At 36.6% G+C, this 26,239-nt stretch overlaps 1 protein-coding gene across 9 annotated transcripts in view; it reads right to left on the bottom strand.

Annotated features, from left to right (window-relative positions):
• Positions 1-26,239, bottom strand: part of UBR3 (ubiquitin protein ligase E3 component n-recognin 3) — a 109,061-nt gene that overhangs the window by 78,026 nt on the left and 4,796 nt on the right. For 6 of the 9 annotated variants that reach the window (XM_057423729.1, XM_057423720.1, XM_057423721.1 and 3 more), the window contains exons 2-7: positions 16,775-16,914; positions 16,209-16,367; positions 14,367-14,510; positions 13,711-13,760; positions 9,160-9,226; positions 5,139-5,269 (exon numbers count right to left, since the gene is read on the bottom strand). In XM_057423729.1, the coding sequence (XP_057279712.1) occupies positions 5,139-5,269; positions 9,160-9,226; positions 13,711-13,760; positions 14,367-14,510; positions 16,209-16,367; positions 16,775-16,914 (691 nt within the window). Of the gene's footprint in view, positions 1-5,138; positions 5,270-7,710; positions 7,816-9,159; positions 9,227-13,710; positions 13,761-14,366; positions 14,511-16,208; positions 16,368-16,774; positions 16,915-26,239 lie in introns of those variants that run through there. The other 3 variants (XM_057423725.1, XM_057423727.1, XM_057423726.1) reach the window with 3 other exon arrangements.

The following is a 26,239-nucleotide window of genomic DNA, read 5'->3' as shown; positions in this document are numbered from 1 at the left end:
GCACTGCATATACATTGTGTGCATATCTGCCAGCTTTGAAACCATTTCTCACTTAGTACTTTAAGTTCTGAATTAACACCATCTGGACTTGCTTGGCTGCATCAGAAGAGATAATATAAGCTGTGTGGCGATGAAAATTTTCAGCTCAAAGTCTAAAATCCCCTGCCTTTTCCTTTCGGAAGTACTAACCTTTCATAAGCATAAAATTAGAAATTTTAAAACCACCCTCAGGCAGCTGTGTTTTCACCAGACTGCATACAAACCAATACTTCATTTTACCTGCCTCAGACCCAGTGCTCCCGTATTTTTATTATAGCACTATCATGTTATTCTCATTTAGAAAATATTTCCAAAAATATCATGATGCCATAATGCTGCTCTTGGGCACAAAGACTGCTTCTTCCAGCAAATATCCTCAAAAATAAATTTGCTCATGCAAAAATCAGACCAGGATGGTGACATGACAACACAGCTTAACTTGCCTTCCTTTAGCTGGTTCACAATGACGGAAAATACTGTAATAATTGAGCGTCTTGTACATATGGCACACAGCTCAAGGGTAATTATTTTCAGCTGAAGCTTTTTTGGAATTACATATTCTCAATACTTTTACACAGTTAATACAGTATTGTTCTCGTATTCCAAGGCAGAACAACCTATTATATGATTTCTTTTAAATTAAAGCTTGATACTATTTTAATCACTGGCAATGACACTTAAAACAAGCATTAAGATGTTTATGCTATTAATATTGTCTCAGACACAAATGATACACCTGATATTTTAAAAAGTTAGCATATTAATGCTGCTAGTAAAAGAAGTATACTTTATTTCTGTATTACTTCTTCACACTGTATAATGTTTAGATAGGATTCTTAGATTCTGTGATGTAGAAACTACATTTTAGTTGTCAAACACAACACTCAAGATCATTGTAAAAACATGGCCCCCCTCTAAGGACAAATTTTGGATGTATTTATTTAAAGTCAGCACACCTCAAAACTTTTTGTGCCTCACTCATGTAGTGTGAGGTGTCCCTGCCCATGGCAGGGGGGTTGGAACTAGATGATCTTAAGGTCCTTTCCAAACCTAACTATTCTATGATAATACCGAATTTCTGATAGTATTGTAGATTCACTATCAATATGGTATAATTATAGAGATTCCATAATACACAAGCATTATTTCTATATTCACCTTGAAGATAAACAACCAACCTTTCAAATTTTGAGTGTTGTGGTTTAAGCCCAGCCGGTAACTCAGAACCATGCAGCCACTCACTCTCTCCCCCTTTTATTCCAACCCCTGCTCCCAGAGGGACGGGGAGGAGAATAGAAAGAATGTAAACCCCACTGCTTGAGATAAGAACAGTCCAGTAACTAAGGTACAATACAAACCCACTACTGCTACCACCAATAACAATAATAATAATAATAATAATAATGGAAATAACAAGGGGAGAGAATATAAAATTAAAAGGAAAAGGAAAATAAAACAATAAACACAACTGATGCACAACACAGTTGCTCACTACCCGCCAACCAACACCCAGCCACACCCAAGCAGTGATCTGACCTCAAGCTGTGGTATGGAATACCCCTTTGTCTAGTTTGGATCTGGTGTCCTGTCTCTGCTTCCTCCTGGCTCCTGTGCCCCCCCACACTGGCAAAGCATGAGACTAAAATGTCCTTGATTGGGTTAAGCATTATTTAGCAGTAACTAAAAACACTGGTGTGTTATCAGCATTGTTCTCAGACTAAAGTCAAAAAACACAGCACTGCACCAGCTACTATGACGGAGAAAAATAACTGCTACAGCTGAACCCAGGACAGAGAGGAACACACTAAACTTCTTTCCAGATTTAAAACGCTGAAATACTGTGGTAAACTGCATTCCATATATAAAAATAACCATAGAGGTCAAATCAGTCCATCCAGCTCAGTATCCTATCTTTGAGTGGCCAAAGCTGTATATGTAACTAAGGAAAAATGAAGAATGGAGCAAGAATGCATATATTTACATAACATGTCTTTCCAAATACTTACTCAGCTTGCAGCCATTTGCAAGAAGTAGCTTCCTAAGGCATGTTTTCTGTACATTTAATTACCTTCACTAATTAACTCTCTTAAGAACTTGTGCAGCTTCTAAATTTCTAGCCTATGCAAATACAAAAGTTATTTTTTCATCTGGCCTTTTGTCTTGGTGGCCACTCAACCATCCCAGAACTTTTAGAAGCCTAGCATCAACCCCATGTTTCAGTTAGAACTTCCATCTCCCATATTTATCTTCTCAATGCAAAGAAAAAGCTAGTTCTGCCAGATGACAGCCATAATAAAACTAAATTTCCACTGGAAAAACTCTTCTACAGAATCTGCAGAACAGCATATCCAGGAATTAGTGAAGTCCTATTGCTATAATAGCTGCCTCAATGCTCACTATGGGAGGTGCCTGACAAGGCAGTGCATTTCTGATAATTGTTTATTCATTTTCTCTACCAGATGCTTCTGTATTTCTCTACTTCCAGTTTTCCAGATTTCAGTAGGGCTCTGCTCTTAGATGATCTACACTTTTCCATCAGCTTCCTGTTTATTGGCAACCCCTTCTTTGCTTTCTCCTTGGTCACGTGAAGGTCAGTTCTATTTCTCTGGTCTGTTGTTTTTCCTCTTGCAGCAACCTTGTCCATGCCATAACACCTCTATTTTCCTGGAAGCTCTGGTAAAAAGCTTCTGTTTTCTTTTTCTTCACTTGTAAGTCTTCAAAGCTTCAAATGTCAGAGAGTGATGGAACAGATGCCTCAGGCACAAATCCTGTAAGGCAAAGACCACACTGTTATGTGCTGTCTCTCTCAAATGCAAAAGGCAGGAGGGGGGGGAAGTTAACCCAGGGTTTTAGCCCCCCCCCCCCCTTTCAAAACCTCTTTTCGATACTGGGAAACCTAAAAAGAGAAGTTTGTGTTCCTATTTAAATAAGAATCTGTGCAACAGAGATTGCTGGTGGCTCACTGAGTGCTGCTCAGAGCATGGTGGATTCAGTCAGCTCTACGATGTTTAGGCCAGAGGCCAGAGATTTAAGCAATTTCAGAACATACACAGATAGCCAACTCTGCGCTCAGTGTTTGGCTAGCTTACTCAGTTTATCAGAAAACCTACCTAGCAGAAGTATGCTGATTTAGCTCAGTAAATCATGACTGGAAATTATTTAATGAGCTAAATCAGCTCATGAAGAATCAGACCAACTGCATAAGTGCAGAGACAAAAAAAAAATGGTATAGTCAGGATGCAAGAAAGTAGCAGAGAGCTGAGAGATCACTTGGAACTACCTATATCCCTCCAGGTGTTCCTACTGTTTTGAGAATTCAAGCTTTTCCTTCATAAAAGCTAAATAGAAGCTTAGAAGACAAAACATTCTTCTAATTCATCCCAAAATGGTATGTTCTCTCTGTACACTTGTAAGAGGCAGAGCCAGTCCCTGTAAATGAGCCACAATCCTCATAGACATGTTTAGAATTCATGCATCAGACACAGTTTTGCAACAAAGCACAGGTATCTTGGGAAAAAAATGGTGTTGTTGCTTCCCGAGTATTGCTGTGTGATACATTTCCTGCTCTGACTTTCCTTACTACTGAAAAACACTTTTTAGCCACAGCAATTAGAATCAACACAGATTCTAGAAGATTTCAAACGCTAGTAAGGAAGTTTGTACATAAAAATTAACTGTTTATATCAAACACAACATAAAATGGGTAACAAAAAATATTTAATTATTAAACATTACTGTACAGATGGGTGCAAGACAGATTGATTTCCAGACAAAAGTGGCAGCCAGTAGAGAAACTAAATATAACATGGTCTCTTTTTCTCAGTACATAATGAAGAAAAATTACAAACACAATGAAGAAAACCACTGAAGACTGTGGCTTATTGTCAAAGGAAAGAAGACCTCATGATCATTAAAATTTGTTATTACACAGTACAGTAAACAGGTAAACATAGCAACACTTACCAGATTCCTCTGCATGCTACCAGCAGTACAGGCAGGAGTTTAGTTGGCAATGGATCAGGGGAACTGGATGTCCACATGGGTCTGTCTCCAAACACCAAGCTTCTTGGCAAGGGATCATCAGTTAAGATAGTCCTCATGTCTCTTCATGTAATAGCTGAATCCGAGACCAAGATGAATCTGTGCTGGCATCCCAAATCAAAATGCTGTCTTGACCTGGACAGAGTATTGCTGAAAGCCTGTATCTAATCTTTTTCTTCCTTCCAAGTTATCTTCATATCCTTTGCTTTGACACAGCAAGGTTTTAATGGGCCTGAATACAGGGCTGTCCTATTATAAACAGACATCTTTGAAGAAACCTGCATGCCTGAACTTTAGGATTTCTTCATCTTTGCAGATCCCCAGCAGGGATCGAGAAGGTCCAAAATATTTGCATGGCTTAAAGGTATGACATGATCAGAGCAAAATGTTAAGCCTGACTGCTATGTATACTAGGTCTTGGGAACACGTAGAGCAAACAACCAAACCTGGCTGCACACCAAGATTTAAAACAGGAAGATGACATCCAGTATCCATGACTCCAGGCCAGGAGACACTTGGTATGGACAACTGCAAAACTCTGTCAGGAAGCACTTGGAAGGCTCCCAAAAGCACCTAGGGCATAGCTGCAGCAAGAACACTCACACTGTAATGGTCTATACAGAGAAACCACTGCCTACAACAGCTGCAACAGGAACAAAGTCGCCACAATTATTTACCAGTCATACCACACTACAGAATCATTCAGTGCTGGTCCACATCTTTTAACTGATAAAAAAACCTAATTTACAAAGCAAATTAAACCAAAATAAAGTCCAACACATGCAAATAAGTACTAACAGCCAAAAAGGAAAAAACTGACCCATTACACCAAAATTTACACTGCCGCTGCAGAATTATCCATCTTGTTTTGCTTACAACTCTCTTCAGATACTATACACTTTAGACCTTCTAACAGAATACTCAAAACAAGATTAAAAAAAAAAAATCTGCATTGTACTGCTGATTACTCAAATACAAACATATGTGGTCTCATGCAAGGCACAGTAAGTATGAAAATAAATAAAGACATTTAAGTTTGAATGAAGTAAGGCAAGTACCTTATAATCTTGATCCGGCAGCATGTTGAGTAAGAAAGTCACCATCTTCTGTGGAAACTCGTATTTTATTGTCCAAAATAATAATTCTTCTAGAAAACACTTATGCTTCAAAACATCCATGATAGATTGATCTGCATAAAAGGTTGGAGGAGGGGATGTATAATGTAATAATCATGAAAACTAAAAGCAGTGATAGTGTAGTTGCACCGCCTTATATAAAATTCAGTAACAAAAATTTAAGAACATCTTTGTGCACACTGTACATTTTTTTTCCTCAAGAAACCCTGAGAAAATGAACGTTGCCAACACTGTAGTGTCAGTCTGTAACAATAAAAAGGACCTCCCAGAGAAGCCAATGAAAGTACTTAGTACAATTCTACCACATAGAGTCTAGCCTTCATTGTTTGCATTGAACCACATCACCTTACTCTAATAGCTCTACTAACTGTAATGAATCACAGCAATATGCACAATATTTACAGAGCCACTTAACTGAAACTATTCATGCAGACTACTATTTAACTGAAGTTAAAACAGCAAAACGACAAAATATAATTTAAGTAATGAGTTCTATCACCTAAGAACACTTACGTTCTGTTTATAAAGTTCTAAACAAGCAAAATGGAAACAATAATGTATCAGTTATTCTTATTTTTAAAGCATCATATGTTCTGACTGATCAACCACACAGTTGTTGGTTGCCTGCTGTTTGGGTTTTTTTAAACGTAAAAATTACTATAATCAGATAACCAGGCACTAGCTCCTGATGGTACCAGAAGAGAGAGTCTCATCTTTCCCCATTTAACTCCTGGCCATTCACTCTGACCCCTACTCATGCTGACAGTACATCCATGTAAGGTACCTAAGTAGGAATCAAGCCATCTTTGCATTCTGCCAGCTGCATTTTTAAGCATCAGTTTCCCAATTGCAGAGCTGCACAAACTGACCTCTGCTAGAATAAACTGTTCATGAAACTTTGGCTTTGACAAAGCATAAATCATATTAAATCCATTGGAAAAAAATACACTAAAATAGAAATAGTCTTGACCATCATTCTTCTAAAAGGTTATTTATGATTTAAAACTACAACAGGTATTGTTCACTCCTGTAACATAAAAGGACTAAAGAAAAACAATTATCATAATGCTCCTTTATACCTAGAAATCAACTAGGCCTGGGACATGCACACATGCACATGCACCCCCCAAATGCCATATTCCAGTGGGACTATATGAAGTGCTCCCATCAGCAGAGATTCAAAAACACTTAAGCTGAACATCATCTAGCCTCAAAGACCCGAAACGTCTCTGTAGTAGGACAGCTTCAGGAACTGCACTGGATAGCATCCTGCCTATCCTAAACAGGATAGGCATTTGAGTATTTCTTAAGCAGGAATTACCTCAAATTTCCACCATTACCAAAGGTCAGAGTTCCCCAGTCAAGTGACCAATCAACCCAAAACATATCAGGAAATTGCAAAAGATCATAAATAGTATCATGTAATTTAAATTTCAGGGATCTCCTCAAGACTCTAGCAAGCCACACAAAGACAAGAATAGGTTTTATCCAATACATTCTGTAAGCATCGAAATAAAAAATTACCTTCACAGAATCCTGAAAGATTTTAAAGTGTTTGTAAAGCATTACACATCACCTATTGCAGCAAACATACAATGATTGTTTATGTTCTCTTCCTTGTCTCTTGCTAAGAAATTGTTTAAGAGATTTTACTGCCCGTGAAAGCTTGGTAGCCAGGCAAACTGAAGTCCTCTTTCCACAGAACAGCAGCACCGGTTTAGGTACGTGCAAAATACCACTGAGTAAGAACACCAGGCATGGAGACAAGTGGCACACCACCTCATCTGTCACTCACGTGCACCTTTCTCTGACATGTATCACAACTGAACAGCACGTACCAAATTCCTTACGCAGCAGTTTCAGGCAGGAACAGAATATATATACACTTATACTTGCTACAGAATTTAAGTAGGCAGAATGCTCTTACTCAACTTGGAAAATTTGCCAAGAACACCGGGACTCATGTCCCTGCTCTTGTGAAAAGTGCCACATGAGTCTGAATTTCTTTCACCAAATAATATTTTTTAAAAAATAAGTCAATAGTGCCTGTGGGTTTAAAATTACCTTAAACATCTGGTCCTTCAGATGGATGCAGATTTTAAAAGAGTAAAATAAAAATCCTCTCAATACTCAGTCTTATACCTGTATCAGTGAACCTCAGCATAAAACCTTTATTTTCTTTAATGACACCTTTTGTTCTTCCCTAGTACCAGAGAAAACCCCAGAAATTGCTGCAAACATCTCTCTAGAACACAAGTCTTGCATTCTAAGATATCCCCAGTATATAAATAAGGCTCTATGAAGACAGTACCACTACAGACCTATGATGGGACTGGGAGTCTGCTCATACGGAAAAGGTAAATCTGTTTTTATTCAATACTCAGTTTTCTAAAATTTTCTTTTCATACTCTTATTTTATACCCTACTGGACATAAAATATGAATACTGAAAACTTCAGAAAACTATTCAATATTTAATAAAAACAGATACTTACCCTTCCCCCATTGGCAGACTCCCTCCTCTGGGGCTGATACTAGAAGCTATCAACATCATGAGCACAGTCCATATTGGGATGCCTCAGAGGGGGAAGACTACAATCCTGGGGGGAAATCAAATGTTGAATTAAAGTATCCCTTTTCCTGAAATGCCATTGCTGATACTGGTTTTCAGATATGGTACCTTCTAAACCTGAACGTCCTCCCTGCCTATTTCCCCTAATCAGTTATGAATCAGAGAAACTCAACTTTTTTTCTTATGTTACCTGACTCTAGCTTATCTTTTAGACAATCCAACTGCCTCAAAAATTCAAGTAAGAGAGCTTCCCTTGGATGTCTCTAAGTTTCCTGCATTTCCCCAAAACTACCTCTTCTTCCACACTATTATTCTCTGTCACAATCTTTCACACACCATTTCTAAGATTGCCTCTTAACACCATTGTTGCAAAACCAATTAGCTGGTTTTCCAGCTTCCCAATCTTTTTCCTTCAATCTGAAACCACCAGAAACAATCTTACTTTCACATACTCCTCACAACACCTTCCAACCTCTTTACTGACCTCATGAAACCTTGCATTTCAAATTCAAGTTCCAAACTTTCAACTCAAAGCTTTTCCAGAAGTTTAATTCCAACTTTCACCTGAAGGTTTTCTACCTGAATGTTCTTTTCTCTAGACTTGCAATTTCTTTGTTCTGCCTTTATCAGTCTCTTCATACTCATAATTAAAAACAACAAAATAAAACCCCCACAAAAACAGAAAGTGCTTCAATACTAAAAATAATATTTTTAATATTATTACTAAACACTTTAGCACAAAAAATTGACAAGGACAGCACAGGATAGGGCTACCTTGCCTCTAGCCTATGGCCATTATTGAATTTGAACTTGCTCTGACCTCAATGTAAGTGCTGCTCATGTTGGACTAGAAATTGCACAGAGGACTAATTTCAATCTAGGAAAACAATGAAGTGGTTTCAAACAGGACTTGATTCAAGTATCTTTTCTTAAACATCACTAGAAGAGTAGACGAAGACCAACCAGAACCAAAAAGAACCACTCCTGCCTGCCTGAGAATACATCCATACTGTACAGGGGTGTAATGAAAAAAGTAATTGTTAAGAACAAATACATCAAAAAACTTGTTTGCTAAGTTGCACTGCAACTTTGTCAGCCACGCAGTGAAAATGGAATGAATTTTTAGAAGTCTACTTACGACACGAAGGTGACAAAATGACTGGTCAAACAGAGTCCCAGATAGTGGTACTCACTCAAGCGAAAGTTGCCAATTACCACAATTTCACTTGCTACTCTTTTTTAGATTTTGCTGTGTTTAACACCTGTCACATGCAGCACTCCAGTGCTTGGGAAGTGAACAGATATCCCTAGTTAATTTTTAAGATAGACAGAAAGCAAATATGATAAACTGAGATCAGTACTTTATAAATACCTTTGGTGGTGCTGCTTAGTTTCACCCTCTTGCGCTTGCCCACACCTTGGCTACCATCCTGGTCCTCCTGAAGAGTTTAAAAAATTGATAATGGTATATTTAGAATGTTATTGCCAAGAGATGGTATGCTCTCAAAATTCTGGTTTAACTATCAAGCTAAAACAGAAAATCCCAAATACACCAGAAAACTACTTTTACTGTTGACAGGAACCAATCGACTCCATGCAACTCCATAGAAAAGAAATCACATTTTTTTTTAATTTGCCTTTTTTCCCCTACAGGCAACATTACTATCTGCAAGTTCAGACAGCTTCATCTATTTAATTAACTTTGTAATGTTTCTTGCTTTGATTTCTGAAACTGATTGCTACAAAAACATTTAATGCTACAAAAATCTTAACTGTTGCACATCCAAGGTTTCACCTCATTCATCTGTAGGGTTTGGAGTTTTTTGTTTCCCAAAAGAAAAAGCAGCCAACATGTTGACTATTAGAGTTGGCAGCATAGGCATTTAGCTATACATTCTCTAATCAATATAAAAGTTTTCATGCAAGAATAAAGTATTTTTGACACCTTTAAGAGGTCAAATCTAATTGCTGAATTCTAATTGCTTGTTCCCTACAGAATAATGCAAACACTTTACGCAGGCACTTGTCATCTGAAGCTTTCAAGGCGCTCTGCAAACAAAATAGTAAAGGTTCCAAAACAAAATGCAAGTTAATAACATCATCACCACCACTTTACAAAATCTAACACTAGGCGTTAAAAAAGAAAAAAGAATGCGAAAAAAGAATTGCAAGACTATATTAAATGCTGCATGGATCTTTACCAACAGTGGTAACAGTCCTAATGCAACAGTGGAAATAAAGATTCCTACTGGATCTAATATTGAGTAATATGGAGTTAATTAATGCAGATATCTAGTACTGAAACTAAGTCATCAATGTCATTCTCCTCTTAGCAAATGTCCTATTTTACAACCAAACTTCACTACAATGATAAAGAACCTGATACTCAGGAAGTTACTGTCCTTCATTGGGAAGAAAGATTATTCATATTTTATATCCAAGGACTGACCAAAAGTTTCATATACATGAAAAGTCTGAATTTTCCTACCCTTTTTCAGTACCACCATCTGAAAATTCATTTTAAGATGGACAAACATTTGAACTCTTAGGTGTCCTATGGTCTTTGTGAACACATGCAACTTTTGTACTTCAATTGGGAGCCAGACAATTCTCAAGATGTTGCCACTGCCCACTCCCCCATCAGGGGGGCCAAGTACTCTAAAGCAAACATCAGACCTGCTGATACACTACAAGACTCTGCAACGTAAGTCTCCTGCCCTGAAGAAGAGGCGTCTAAATTCCTGTAGCTAGAAAGCTGATAGCTGGAAGTCTCAAGACTGCTTCAGCAGCCTCAGTTAATCCAGAGAATTGCTAGATGGGCCTTAACCAGAAAACAGTGCATTTGTGTATACAATTTGTGATTAATGTGTTTGATTCTAGCCTCCAACATCACTGCTCTGGCAAATAAAATGCAGTAGGAGAAAAATGTAAACATCTAAGTCTTTATCACAACTTTTGAAGTGATTTCAATAAAAAGAAGAGAAATTGAGTGACTTATGAGAAATGCTTTCTTGATAACTCTTTTTTTCCCCTCCATAATGTTAGACAGTTGGCTTCCATTGCTTAAGTAAGGTAGGATTACATCTTAATGTCAGTGCAGGAGTTTTGACAGCATTGAGATTGAGAGTGCTAGGTCACATAGTGTCTGACAAGCCCAAGGATAAAGAGTAAGAGAATAGGTAAGCAAAACACCTTATTTTTACCCATTGGACAATGCTGTCTAAATATACCTGCATAACAGCAAAGATCTATGTAGGTTTACTTAACATAATATTTAACAATATGCCAACAATATTTAACAATATGTTGCGCCATATCTGTTGTAAACACAAATAATAAACTTCAAATATTATATATCATACATTGATTTTTGTATGATTACATTAAACAGCAATTGGAGCCAACAAGTATATTAACTGAGTAATACAGCATTCAGTGCTGAGTAAACTACAAGGGCAGCCAAAAAGACATATCAAAAAAAGGTTTATTTGTCACTGTAGTAAAAGTGATTCCTCGGAACGTAAACATTTCTTAAGTAGGAGGACAGGTTTAGACAGGACTTCTTTTCTCCTTTTGCACAAAAGGAAAATATGAGAAAGAAAAGCTAACAAAAGAAATTAATAGCAAGTTCTCTACAAAATACTACAGGATGTAACACAAACTATTTAAGAAATAGAGCGCAAGTAAGCCTATACTACTGGTGGGGGAGGAACAACCTCTAACAATCTCAGGATAAATCAATCCTTCAGATTTATTTTTATCTTAGAACTATCTACTATTGTGGAAGTGAAACTAAATATCAAACTATGCAAAACTTTTCAAGCTGTTTAGTACCCTGCAGAAGCACTGCTCTAATTTGTAGCCTATATACATTTGGTAATCTAGCCTTTCTTCTGTGAAGCAATGCTACTTTTAAGACTTACTTGGTAAGAAAATAATATTAACCTTTCTAAATTCATCTTAAATACCAGAGGAAGAAAATCCAGTTAAAAGCAGACTCTTGCCACACTTTTTAATTAGAACACAGTTTTACTCTGCTGTAAGAGAGTACAGTAAGGCATTACAAAAGCTTTATATGCGCTTTGTAACTTACAGGGGAGTTCAGGGTAGAGGAAGAGAAGTCAAAACAAAGTAACTTTTTTCTCCTTTCTCTAGTAACATCATTTTTCTCATCAGCATTTCAGCCTCCCACCTGCACTGTTCTGTTTTGGCTTTTGGATGAAAGGACTGGATTTACTTTCAGCAATTCATATTTGTCAAGCAGACCATTATTAGAAAAAATACTGTAAAATAAAAAATTCACTTTCTCCAGAGATGCCACCAAGGGTTGACATTATTTCTAACTGGATCCCATATTGTATCAATGAGATTTTATTGAAGACATGAAAAGAAAATTCAGAAGTGAAAATACTAAGAAACACCTAATTTTTTGAGTGCTTAATGTTTTAGCGCTATGTTACTTCGTAATTACTTTTAAAAATTTTCTAAATACAGATTTCAAAATAGGCTCTTGTGCTTCTTTACAATGTATAATTTAATTAACATCTTAAAATTGATTCCAGGTATGTGAATATATGCAGGATTTCAATCTAGAAAACCCACATCTGCAGTAACATAATAAAATACCTTTATATCCTAGAGATCAGAAAGAAAAATCTCTACACAACAGGTATCTTTAACTAGCAAGTTATAACACAGTTGCTGTAATTCCTCCCTTTATTTATTCTTAAAATATCTTTTCCTAGAAAAAAAGTATTTGCCCTGTAAAAAAAAATATTCTCCCCAAAATACACCTGTTGCCACCTCCCTCCTGTAGTCACAAAAGAAACATCAGCAATATCCAGTCTCTCTTCAGACTCTGAACAACTTCAGTTTATTCCTCTCTCCTCATCACTTATAGGAGTAAAATACAGAGAAGCATGCTGAGCCATTGAAAGTTTCTCTGAAAATACTACATGAGGTTATTAACATTAACTTGAATTGCCACCTTCTTTCATGGTCCTTATAAGGGATAGTCAACAATCTTTTGTGGTTGGTTTGGGGTTTGTTTGGGTTTGTTTGTTTGTTTGTCAAGTGATGGTGAAAAAACAGCAAGCAATACTCTGAAAAATGCCAAATTATAAATAGCACTGCAGAAAGCGTAACAGATGCTGTTGTGCTCGTGACAGAGGCAAATAAGTCATACAACTGCTTTAGACAGACACAAACAATTGGTTTTACTTCAATACTTGCTCACACAGAATTCAACATAAGCAAAGATCCTACAAAAACTATACTTTACATTATTTAAAGTTTGTTATATTGTTCTACAAGAACGGATGCTAAGACTTACTAGTTGAAATTGGGTTTTAAATAGTAGGGAAAAAAACCAAACTTAATAAATTGATACAGTAACTCTACCTGAATTAAACTTCCCTCCTTAAACTTCATATATTTATTACAGCTCAATCTTAAGGGAGATTCCCTCCTTTTCACTCCCACTCAATGTGTTTGTTAAGTAAGGTCAAGTCTACACATGGGAATTTATCTACAGAGAAATTCTCACTGCTGCTATCACCAGTTCAGCTGGATTCTCAAGTGCCAAAAATTGCTAACACCATTCACAGCATCACACGCTGTAAGTTAGCTTTAATCAAGCCCAATTTACTTGATAGTGATTTTTGAACTACCTAAACAAGTTTCTTCTACATTACATACACATATTAAACTGAAATAGTATTAGCAAAAATAAGGATTTTTCAAAAGATCCTTAGTAAATCAAAGGCATAAGATCTATTCCTTTATATCTCATTTATTCCTAATTATTAAAATGGAGAGAATATGTGGTAGATGGAAGAGTTAAGGTTTGTGGGATATGGCTGCAAGCATTCTCTCCATTTAATACTCCATTGCAGTTCATTATAGTCTTTAAAAACAGTCTCACCTCATCTGAAGAATCCCCTTGTCCTGATGTTGCTGTAGCACCTGCTAAACCTTTTGAAATAAAAAAATTCAGATATTCCTTTTGTAAGTCTTAAACTGAAAAGAGTTTATGATATTTAATGAGCCAGTATGAAATGAACACTACATTAACTTTTTTTAAAAGATACACAGCAGTGGACTGAGAAGTTGGAGTAAGATTTCCAACCAATACAAAACCAATGCAAACTTCAACATACTGAGTTAACAAAGATGTGTTCTTTCAGAAATTACAGAAAACTCTGATGGCCTTCAGTGATTAAAAAAAAAAAAAAAAATCCACAGCACTTTTGTAAGAATAGGGGGCTTAACTCAGTTGCCGTGACAAAATTCCACTATGAGCAATTTCATCTTGCCTACTCAAATTCCACTAATGCTATGATTGGGAAATGATGCTTAGTATATTAGCAACAAAAAGTTAACATGTTTAGCTTTGTTGACAGAATTAAAATGAGTCCTGTAATTTGATGGTGCACTAAATAGCAGGTAATTCCTTAAGCTTTATTAAGATTTGGTTTGGGTTGTTTGCTGTTTTTGTTTTGTTTGTTTCAATAAACTAAACAATTTATATCAAAAGCAACAATAGTAAAATCTTCTCTTAATATATTTTTCTACACAAACCTTGAACTGCTAATGTGCTAGTTCCAGCTCCTTGTTCCTGCATACCACATGCAATTTTATCCTCAGGAAATGCCAGTCCAGAGCCTTTCAAAGCAATGAGGTACTTTTCATGACTTTTCTTTGCACATGCATTCTCTCCAACACCTTAAATACATACGTAAAACAGCATTAATGTACAACAGCTACTTGGTTCGTATATTCTATATTCAATAAAAGCAAGTTAAAAAATGGTCCACAATGTTTTAATAAGCTGTATAATTATGAGATGTAAAAGCTAAGAAGTTTTTTCAACTAATGAACTGAAATCTAAAAGACAAGAAACCTCCACAGTTTTTGCCCTCCAACACAGTGTTTTCTTCTAAATGATGTACTTCATTTCTGTTTTATCAGCACTGCCATCATTAACACTAAAGCAAAAAAAGGATTTGGTTGGTTTTGGACCGAAAGGACAGGGATCTACAATTTCTCATGGGGAAAAAAAAACAAAAAAAAAAACAGTAATGGTAACACACCAGGTATGATTTCTAATATTTGGAATTTTTCTTTCAAAGTTCAAGTTCTGACAGCTGCAATTAACAAAGACTATTCATAAAGGTAACATAATTGCAACTGTTTGATGAAGCAAAGTCACACTGAACACTCAGGATATAAAATTTTCCACAAAGAAATGGACCAAAAAACCTCAACACGTTTGTTACAGAAGGAAAAAATAAACTTTAGAAGAGCAAATTCTGCCAATTGTTGAAGGAAAAGAAAACATGAAAAAGATGATGGCATCTTTCTAGCTGTGCCCCTTTTGCATTTGAAGCCAAAAGGACATGTTTTGCTCTAAAATCCCTTTCTTTCCTTTCCCTACCCAGAAACTGTACCTACTCCTGCACACATATTCTCCATTCCAGAAGTCCAGATAAGAATGCCTTACTTCCCATTGCCTCTCCACTTTTCTATCTCAGGAAATTCATTGCATATAGGAAAAGAGAAGTCATTAAATTTCTCTCAATGAAATATCATTAAACAAGAGAGAAAAAGAGGAAGGAAACAGAATACAGACAACTGTCCCTGAGGCAGCATTCCCAAGCGTTTCTCCTTCCAAATAATGACTTGGCAATTGCCTGTTCTACAACTACCTGCTGCCCAAGCCAGTTACAGCAACTTAAATCTACAGTAATTACTATTTGTTTCTTACCTATGCAAAGGAAGTATGCAAAGGAAGTATGCAAAGTACTCAAAAAAAGACACTTTCTAATTCCAACAAAGTAAGATGGAGTTAATTTATACTAGGTGGTATGGAGTTAATAGTGACTGCCCAATTTTTTCAGATTCATTATGATTTGGTACAGGATGCAATATATAATTGGGAGGAGGGAGGAGGTTTAAGGAAGAAAAGAAAAATAAAAAAGCATTGCACAGAAGTACAGGACACACTATGGCCTTTTGCCATTCAGGTCTCCTCCTGTAACCTCTGTGAGAGCAGATCCCAAAATAAGTTAGACATATTCCACTTTGAATAAGCTTGATATGCCTTATTTGGAGGATCTAAGCTGCCACGTTCACCTCACTTTAAAGATAACAACTTCATTATAAGAACTCTTTTGAAATTAAGTATGTTTATACAGTTATCTGGGACACAGAAGATAAGAGGTTTGCTCTTAATAACAAATGTTTCTAGTTGCTCCTGAAGCCCACCCCCCTTCTATCAACAACAAAAGTATCCGTAAAAACATGCATTTTTCTGGGTTTTGAGATGTCAAATAAAAACATGCAGAAACTGATAAATAAAATTTATGTCCTTAAATTCTCCATAACTTGAAAATTTAGTTATTAGAAATAACACAAACATACCAGAGCTAAGATCTTTGTAGAACTGTTGGCTAGTCAAAACCTGGGTAAGAACTGATCGCATTGCTCCTCCCATTTTGGTCAAGTCTTCTAGAAAGGAAACATGAGGCTCCAAAACCTGGAGGATTTTATGAAGGTCTTTCTCTGATGGCAGATCAAGAGCTGAAAACCACACAACAAGAACTTTTGGTGTAAATGTAATGTAATTTGATCAAGACCTTCACAAGGCAGAACAGCTATGACCACCAAAAAATAAATTGTGCTAATAATGCTCTAAAATCCACATGTACAAGTTTCAAATTAATCCCAATTTAATTTCCTTGAAGAGCTCAACACAATGCTTGGTAACCTTTAAAGTATTTAAGAAGCTCTTCAGCAGAGAACAAAGATCAAATGACCTAGCCAGGCAGTAACTTTGTTAGGAAAAGAGGTACAAAATTAAGTACTATTAACTACAGATAGCATTCATGCATTCTATACAGTATTCATGTACTGTTTCTTCACAGACTGCAAAGCAAGAGATAGCAGCATGGTAAGATACACTAGACACATGAAAATTGAAAACATACCAGGCTCATTATACCCCTCTCTTAAGTGCTGAATAAGACTAAAGATGAACTGTGGAAGAACTAATTCTGACATCATCAACAAGTCTTTTGGGACACATGGAACATTTGAATTTGACTTAATCCGGTGTCTTTTACAAAACCTATAAAACAGATGAGAAAAATGTTAGCCAAGCACAGCTCAGCAGAACATATACTAAGAAAATCATTATTTTTTTTTTATATTTTTCAGATATTGCATCCATTTACACTAAAAGTGGGGCAGAAATGACAATCTGAAATTCCAGCTAATATTTTCAAACCCATTTTGTTTCTGTGTCCAGCAAATTATTAAGTTGCCACATTTTTTCCCCTTATCAGAGTCCACATATCTAACATCCCAGTTCCTTCCTAGACATGCTAGAAGCTTCTTCCACTGAACAATTATATTTTTTTTTTTAGCAAGACATAACTCCCAATTTCTAAAGAGACTAATTGAAAATATCAAACTGAAACAGTTCCTCCCCTTTCTGTGAAATAGTCAGGGGCTGGACTGAGTCTTCAAGTCCTCATTCAGCTACTGACATTTTTAATGTCTTCTGACATTAAATTAAAAAAAACTCCCAAAAGCTTAAGACATTGCAGGATCAGTATTTATTTCAAATGTATAACAACTAAGATTGACTTATCAAACGATGATAGAAACAAAAATTGTGCAAACTGTTTCATTTAAAAAGAAAAGAAAACATTTCTTCTTTGGCAAATTCCTGTATGGTAGTAGCTGAGGCTTAGCTAATGCACAGTGACATGAGGTTAAGCCAAACCCCGTTAGAGCAGACAGAATGATTTCCCACTGACTTAACATGAGCCTGACTCAAGAGTCACTGAATACTTTTCAGTTCCAAATCTATTTTTAGAAAGAACATTTACCAGCATCAAAGAGTTATTCACCCATGTCAAAGAAGCTAACAAGAACTAAAGAGTCTAAACCACACCACTTTCACTGGAAAGATTCACTAGATTTTACCAGTAATTTTTGATCAAAGGTTCGGAAATGGTTCAGGTTTAAATATGAAAATTGTTTTCATGTCTCCACTATATTTGCTATGCTACACATTCCAGAAGAAGCCTGCTACTTTCTACAACATAAGCCTTTCTTCTTTGAGAACCTTTTTTCACCTTCAAAAGAAGGAAACAGAAGACACAAAGCAAGAATCTGAATTTATGGTACACATAAAAAAAAAAAAAAAAAACCAACAACAAAAAAGGGGGCGGATGGAAGTCCAGCAGTTCAGATGGCATCTTTGCAAGATTAAAGATCAAGAGCTTCTCCTTTGCTAATTACAGATTACACTTTTAATTAAAGGGTAAGAAGACTAGCCAGATAATTTGCAGTTTGTATATACAGCCTAAGCATCCCCGAGGGGGGGGAAAAAGTGCCTGGCAGAACAAGCTCAGTGATGACTGGTAACTTTCTGTTAATGCACAAATGGATGGTTTTCACTTTCATCATTCATCTTTGCAAATGACATTTACAGAAGTTATGAAAAGTCATTCACTTTTTCACTTCTGTCTTTCACTTTTGTCCCATTCACATATAGAAACCTGAAGTGCCAGAAAATCACGAATCTGGCCTGATCTATGCTGCAATATGCTACCTTGTTTGTTATCTTAAAGGTATTTGGTTTCCCTTTCACCACTATCCTTATAAGAAGGGATCAAAAGTAAATAAATACTTAAAAGACACATAAGCAAAGAATTACTAGGCAGGGTTTTTTAATAACTTCCCCTGGTTCCCCCCAATATATTTTGCATTCAACCAATGCTTTTGCTGTATGATCACATACATGCTAAGGGAGTCACAGTAATAAAACTCACACGCAGTCATTCTGAATCCCAGTTTCTGCTAAGCACAAAGCTTCCTTCCTTAGAAAATAAAAAGCTCTACTCCCCAAGAAGCCTATGCCAGCATAGCAGTTGTGAATCAGCCTATGAATTATCCCAATTTTAACACATCCTGTAACTGAACTTTAAAATCAGGTCTTCTCCTGAGATTCTCAAGAAAGCACTACTTACAAAGTGTGCTATTATTAATACAGATTCTGAAAAAATTAAGGCAGAACCCAAATTCAATTTACTACAAGGAAATGTCTTTTCACTGTCACATGCACAAACTACGGCAGTTCCAAACAGGGAATGATTTCTACATACCAGGCCCTAAACCTTAAAGTAGGAATGCCAGTATCATTTTACAAGATGAGCCATACTCTGTATTTATGGCTCAAAGGCTACAGTATTAAAGTACTGTCAAAAATCACTATCCTATTGTAGCTGTTCTTTAACCCACAGAACACCTCCTTGCTGACATGACCCGCCACTGGACAAGCTATTGGCCAGACTGAATTTCAAGGACAAGAATTACTCTAATGATCAAGAAAGGCAACCCAGACTGTATTATTTACAAATCCGGATGAAGAAATCTTACTGAGCCCAAGTTTATAACATTCACGCATGAGACACCGTTTTATGCTGAATTACGGAAAACCAACCCTGCCACTCAAAGGTACTTGCACAATCCTAAAATACCAATACTCTGTTCTACTCAAAGCACTACTGCCTCCACAGAGTACTATACAGTTCTTCTACAGATATTGACCAAAATGCCAGACAATGACTTGGAAGATCTCCAGAGTTAAAACAGAAGCTGCTTGAACTTCGGAAGAGCCAGAACCCCAAGCTGTGCCAAGAAAGAAACAAGTAGAAACTTCTTACACAGGCAGAAAGAGATACCTGTGACAAACTTCTCAATGGGTTACACACTCACTGGACAAACAGCAGCCAAAGCTATTCCATAATCAATACCTTATACTTCTAGAAGACCTTCCTTACCACAGTTTCAATTAAAGAATTGTCTGTCTACGTAAATGTACTTTCAAAATGCTCCCAAGACTATTGAAATTTAATTCAACAATTTAATTTAATAGCAACAAAAAGGAGTATTTTCCAAATCTCTCCTGGTAACATCAAGCTTTGGAAATACACCACTTGAAGCAGGCAGAAGTCTCTAACAGGGGGGTGATGAAAGGGGGATATAATCTAGATAAGAAACAGTTTTCTGAAGAAGCTAAAAAATAATTATGGAGAGGAAGACTGACTAGACAAATAACAAATTACCCTGAGTTGTTAAATCACCTAAGCTTTATTACATTATTTCAATATTGCAAATTACTTTTTTACAAGCATGTAGTTTCTATTTAATCTGTAGTACTTCACATTTACTGTGCTATACAGTCTTCCTTGTGAATATTTTTACTATTATACTCCAATGAGATTTAAGAATAGGAGTATTTCAGTGAGAGTGCCAGTTCATTAGCCACAGATATTCAAGCTCTATCTCACCAAATGTCTAACACAAAAGTACTAAAATGCAAGTCTACGGTGAGAAAAAAAAAGTCATGATCTTTTTTTCCCTTCTTCTTTTCTCCAATTCAGAAGTATATTCTGTTGATATTTTTTTGTTTGTTGGGGTTTTTCTTCTGTGCAGCTCACTACTTTTGAAATAGCTTTTTCACAAAAAGACAAGACTAATTATGGCAAAAGGAGAGAGTAACAAAAAAATCTGCAATTAAATAAAACCAGCTTTGATAAGAGGTCTTGTCCACACAACTTCAAAATAATTCCTGCAGTTTCTTATTCTGCGTTGGCATGTTATTTGTAAGATGTAGAATACTGCTGACATCTACATGACTAAGGAATACCACTTATTATTAACATAAGCAGCATTAACATCTTCCGAGCAACCTTCACTTTAGGCTTTCCAGATTGATTCCACTCTCTCCTACTATTTTTCCATCTTTAATAATTCTACTGTGATTTTCCAAAATGTATTTTACAAGTGCCTGCAGGTAAAGTAACTCCTTTCTTTCAATCTACAGTTTCACAACTGCATAAATTGAACTAGGGCGGTCCTGCCACAGCCTGTCTTCAGCCCTCTTATTTGTTCCAGCACTAACACTTGATTGACCCTGTATTAAACCAGTTCAGGAGCTAAGCTAGCAGCAGCTATTCACTTTCAAAATAAATAAATATTAATTGGGCCAGCTTAAATTCACCAACACTCACAGACCTGCCTTCTTGAAATCACAGTGAAATCCCTAAATCATCCTGCCATCATCCCTTCACTTGTTTCACATGACAGGGAGCAAAACAGAGGACAAAACCCCCAAAACGCAGCAATATAGGAGGATGCTGTCCTGGCCAACCAGCACATTAGGTAGATAGAACGCTCCCTGTGAAGCCAACTCCTCCTTCACCTCAAAGGAGAAATTTTAAACTTCTCCAGTTATTACAGCAGCTGATAAATGCCTTCAGTCCCAGCCAGACCACACCTTTACAGCTTTTGAACATTTGCTCAGCTCTCCCTTCCACTACATCCCACAGTGTCTCATGTTTCAGTTGCATTCCAGAAACTTGACATAAGTTCACGTACACACAGAGAGACTATTTTTACCCTCACTTTTCTCTTACTACTTTGTCCCCTGCCTCCCCATGTTTAAAAGTCGTATGTTTTAAACTGAATTGTAGAGCTGTCAAAAGAAGGCATCCCATTTTCACAACTTTTATGGTACTACAGCACTATGAGTACCTGACTGTCAGAAGCTTTTAAGGACAAGAATCTGAGACTCCAGTGACAGGACCTAAATGAAAACTACAGGAAATCAATTCCTAAGCAAAGAAAGTAAACCTCCACTTAATTCTTCAATTCAGTACCAATATGTAAACTGAGCTTTTATTTAAGACATTACATACATGTCATACTGTATACCATACAACTGACAATGTTTCATAAAGGAGTCAAAAAACCCAAGCAAGCTTTGTAAATAAGAATTCAATAGACACTTTAATACACATTTTGTCCCTACTGTAAAACTAACATGCTAATACTATTCTTATATACACTGAATCTACAAAATAGATGCAAGATGCAAAATATTTTTTGAGTGCTACAGTTGTCTCTCAGAGCTCTTGTGAACTGATTTTTCATTATTTATGTACTGGCAAAGAGCGTTGAAATGTTTTTTTCCTGCTTTTGCAGTTCACATATTAAACCAAATCTTAATGCAGAACAAAATATAACTTTATAATCAGCATTAGAAAACTATCCGCATGTAAAAGGGCTTTGATATATTGTAGCCTTGCCTTATGTAAATCCACTGTCTCAAACAACAAACACAATGGTAACTCTGAAAAAAATGCAGAGAAACTAACTGCTCCTCTGAAAAAGAAATTTTGCATGTTTCCCTCACACACCCTAGTAAATAATTTGAATAATTAAATTGCTTTCACCTACAAAATAGACTTCCAAAATTGATTCAAGGCCTGAGGAATGACAGCTCTTCTGCTCTTTAAGAAAGATGCAAGCTACAGAGGAGTTGAGACAAAACTGAATGCTTGCATTTCTACTATTAGGGACTCCAACAAGAAGCAAAGCCAACTGGAAAGATGTCAGTTTAATCCTCCTAACCAGGAAATCTCCAAAGTAAAGGCACTAGAGTCAATAGTGAAGGACAATAAAACACAGCAGAATTAATGGCTTCAGTGGGGGGGACGGGGACGGACCCCAAACAAAACCAAACAAAAAAACACCACCACAACATCAAACAAAACAACAACAAAGTCAGAACTTTAAAGGACATCTTTCCAGGCTCTAATCCTTCATGACAAACCTGTTCAGCCACCTTGGGAGGCTAGAAATCACAGGTGAGACTTGGAAATTATTCCAATCCTTGCAGAACAGCAGGAAAAGTGGTAGTGAGTCACCAGTAGTTCCCTTGGTGCTCAGAGCTACAGTGAGCACCCTTCATCAAAGCAAGCTCTCCAATTCAAAGAAAAAGCAAAGAAGCTCTGCAGAAGAGCATTTCTATTATTCTTTGTTAGACCTCAGACAGAAACAACTTGTATAGTAGATAAAACTACAATGAGTTTCATTAGTATACAAGTATCCACTATCAATCAGAAACAGATTTAGCAACTTCAATCGTAAGACCTTAGAAATAGTGATAATGAGAAGGAATAGAATTCTGAGTAGAAAACTTCATTAAGGTTAACATTTAAAAAGCTCAGAAGAAAAATACCTAAAGGATATTTTTTTTCCCAAATATGGACTTAAAGATAGAGAAACAAAGACACAATGTATACTCTAGTTCTGGATGCTTACGTTCATAACTTTTAGGATATGATTTTTTCAGCATTCTTAACCTTACACAGCATTCACAAAGGAGAATTCCCAGTTGACTTCAAAAATATGTCTGAGAAGCAGATCAGCAAATAGAGTATCTGGTCCTAGCCGTCACCTTAGCCATCTTTGCTTGACCCTGACTCTTCCCAAACCATTAGTTCACATGCAGCCTCCCTGGACAGTTGCCTTCAGAGTTACACCAATTTCATCTTCTATTTGAATAGCAACAATTAAGTTTCCAAAATAGTTAACAAAGACATTTTCTGGCTAAGAGAATTTTCTCAAGAAAATTTAAACAGGTCAAACATACAACAGGTATTATTTTGACCCAAATACTTCGTATCTAACAAAGTTCTAAGTGACTGCAGAGTGCGAGACAAATGTAAAAACTACCTTAATTTCATCAGGATTTGACTAAGATGTGTGGATTTTAATAAAAACTACCAACTTAAGCTGAAGATACCAATTTGGTTGGGCTTCCAACAGACATAGTAGTTTGCATGTAGCTTGCAGTTTTCTTGGAAAGGGAAGTGTCCATGTTCTCTATGCCAGAGCCATTATCACTGCAGATGCTGCGTGGAAACAGAGATGCATCCCAATGAAGGCAAGAGAGTTCATTATATAGTCCTTGTTATTGCAATATCCCAAGGGGCTCTCTCTGTTACTTCAATGTGAAGAGCTTACTAACAGAACACTCTTTACAGAAGGGCACCTAGGCATACTACTAAAAATCACCTGCAGTTGTCAGTCACCGTTTCAGGATTTTTAAATTTTTTTTTTTTTTTTTTTTTTTTTTACACAAAATTCCTGATATTCTGCAGGTTATAAGGAAGAATGGCCTGAACTCTGAATCAAACTACATTATTTGTCATTAAGAAAGATCTAAGAGACAAAAGTTCTTTCAGAATGCATTCCGCAAACATACACCCTACATCACTTTTATTGTCTTGCCAACAGATCCATTGACAGCCCCACATAGATCAGATATGTACCAGATGAATAACACTCCACCCTGACATAGCAAACTTAGAACCCTGGGCAGCTGGTAGTTTCACAAAAGGGATAAAAGGAGTTTAAGAAGTTGGTGGGATCAAAGCAAAGGAACTGAAAATCAACACTGGTTAGCCCAAATCTAAACAAGACTGTTTCCAGAGACCTCCGAAACACCAGTTCTTAAGTTGAATACACACCAAGGTATATTACAAAGCAATAGACAAGTTATACAATAAATAAGCCAACTTCAGACAAGGCAAGAAGTAGTTTATCTTGCAAGCTCAATTTTCACATTACTGTTCTGTTCTTCAAATTAGACTGGCCTGCTAGCAAAAGATTTGAAGTAGAACTATCATTTAAGTTTGTTCAGTGACTAACACAGCAAGATTTAAAGCTTCTAAATGTTTAAACTTATATATATCACTTATGTATACCAATATGTTTGAGTATCTTACTGATGCCTTCGAAACAAGTGCATATTATGCTTCAGCATGTATAAAGTACATGGCATCTCGTCAGGCCACAGCTCTAAAAGCAGTAATACAAAATTATCACTTGGCTGTCAACCATCTGGAAAACATCACAGTGACTAATGTAGAGGCTGATGTAGCCCTAATTAGAGACATTAAGAGAAATCAAGACAGGCAGGTCTGTGCGCTGTCTGTATGCAACGATGGACTCAATCAACACAGCAACCTGCAATCTTTTCTGCTTTCCAAGGATTAGACCTAATATGAAGCTCTATGAAAACTACTGAATGCTACTTTGGAATCCTAAGCAGCAATACCAAATATTGAGCTTTAAATATGGGGGAAGTGAGGAGTAGGGCAGAAAGAATCAATTATTTATAGATGCATAGTAACTGTGGTTCTTTGAAAAGCTGATGTCAGTGTGAAACCTAGTATGAACTCCTGTACCTGGTATGTAGAAGACCAGATAATAGAGTTGTTCTGAAGAGTTGCACCCACCAGAAGTACATGACCATGGGTTTATTCAGACTCATGCTAAGCTAACAGGCAGTACAGCTCAGACTTCCCTGTTAGCCCAAAGTTGACTTCAAAAGTTGCATGAAACTGATAGAGATCTTACAGAACGCCATTTGTACCAACCCAACAATCCTGAAAAAATCTAATATTTTTATGTAGACTCATAATATTCAGAGGCTAAACTCCTTGACAATGTCTAGGCTCTTAGCCTGTTGATAAGCATCCATTTCAGAAAATTCTTAAAAGATCCAAAAGAACACCCTTCACTCTTTGAGGCTGCATTACCAAATCTAACATAGGACCTGGAGAATTAAAACCTTCTTGTCTACTGTTAAGGAATATAACTGATAGAGTCACACTAGAAGGGACAACCTTGAAGCAGCAACATACAATATGTATGCTAAACAGGAGACTCACTGTTGCAAGACAGTCCATAAGATAACCACATAATTTACTTAATGCCAGGAAAAGTTATTACCTGCATGCCCCAGAAGACAGCTGCAAGAAGATCTGACTTTTCTGATCTTAAGTGGATCACAGCTGCTGCAACCCAAGATGATAAAGAGACCTTGCCTGATGAACAGGCACAGAATCCATCCAGAGGTAACCATTAATAACAGCTTTCTCAACAGCAAGCTTGCTTTTTTATTCTCAATCTATTTGTTAAAGTTCTCTCAAGTCTGGAATATGAAAATGGTCCTTTACTCTTACTTAGCAACAGAAAAAAAAAAAGAAATAAGAGTATAATCTTCATAGCTTCCAAACAGCAAGGCCATTTCTATTGAAATGAGTCTCTGAAAAGGGATAAAATAAGGAATTGGGTGAGAGTGAAGGAAAGAAGGACATGGGGACAGAGTAGTAAAGGTCATCAATACTAGGTATCTACTGTCCAAAATTTAAATTTAAACTAAAACTGTTCAGTACTTACTGGGTGCAAACATTTTAATGCATTGAAAAAACAGAGCCAATTCTAAACAAACTGAAGCAGAAAAAATAAGCAGGCCAGAAACTATGAATATACTTCTCATACTTTCTGGCAGCGAGAGGAGGAAAAGAGAATTTCCAAGCCTTTTCATAAGAGGACAGAGGAAGGTGTCTGATACAGTGTGTAGCTCAGAGAGGATGCCCATGTATCCTACAGTCATGTATACCCTAAGACACAAAGCTAAATGGAAAGATAAGTATGGATCATCAGAGATAGGTCTGCAGAAAGCTTATAGCTAGGAACCTGGAGGCGCTTTTGAATACGAGGCATACAACATCAATTTGTAA

This window comes from Pezoporus wallicus, unplaced genomic scaffold (genome assembly GCF_028554395.1).
Source record: "Pezoporus wallicus isolate ANWC-B61680 ecotype Strahan unplaced genomic scaffold, APGP_CSIRO_Pwel_v1 contig_1181, whole genome shotgun sequence".
NCBI lineage: Eukaryota > Metazoa > Chordata > Aves > Psittaciformes > Psittacidae > Pezoporus > Pezoporus wallicus.
This window is presented reverse-complemented; position numbering and strand designations above follow the sequence as displayed.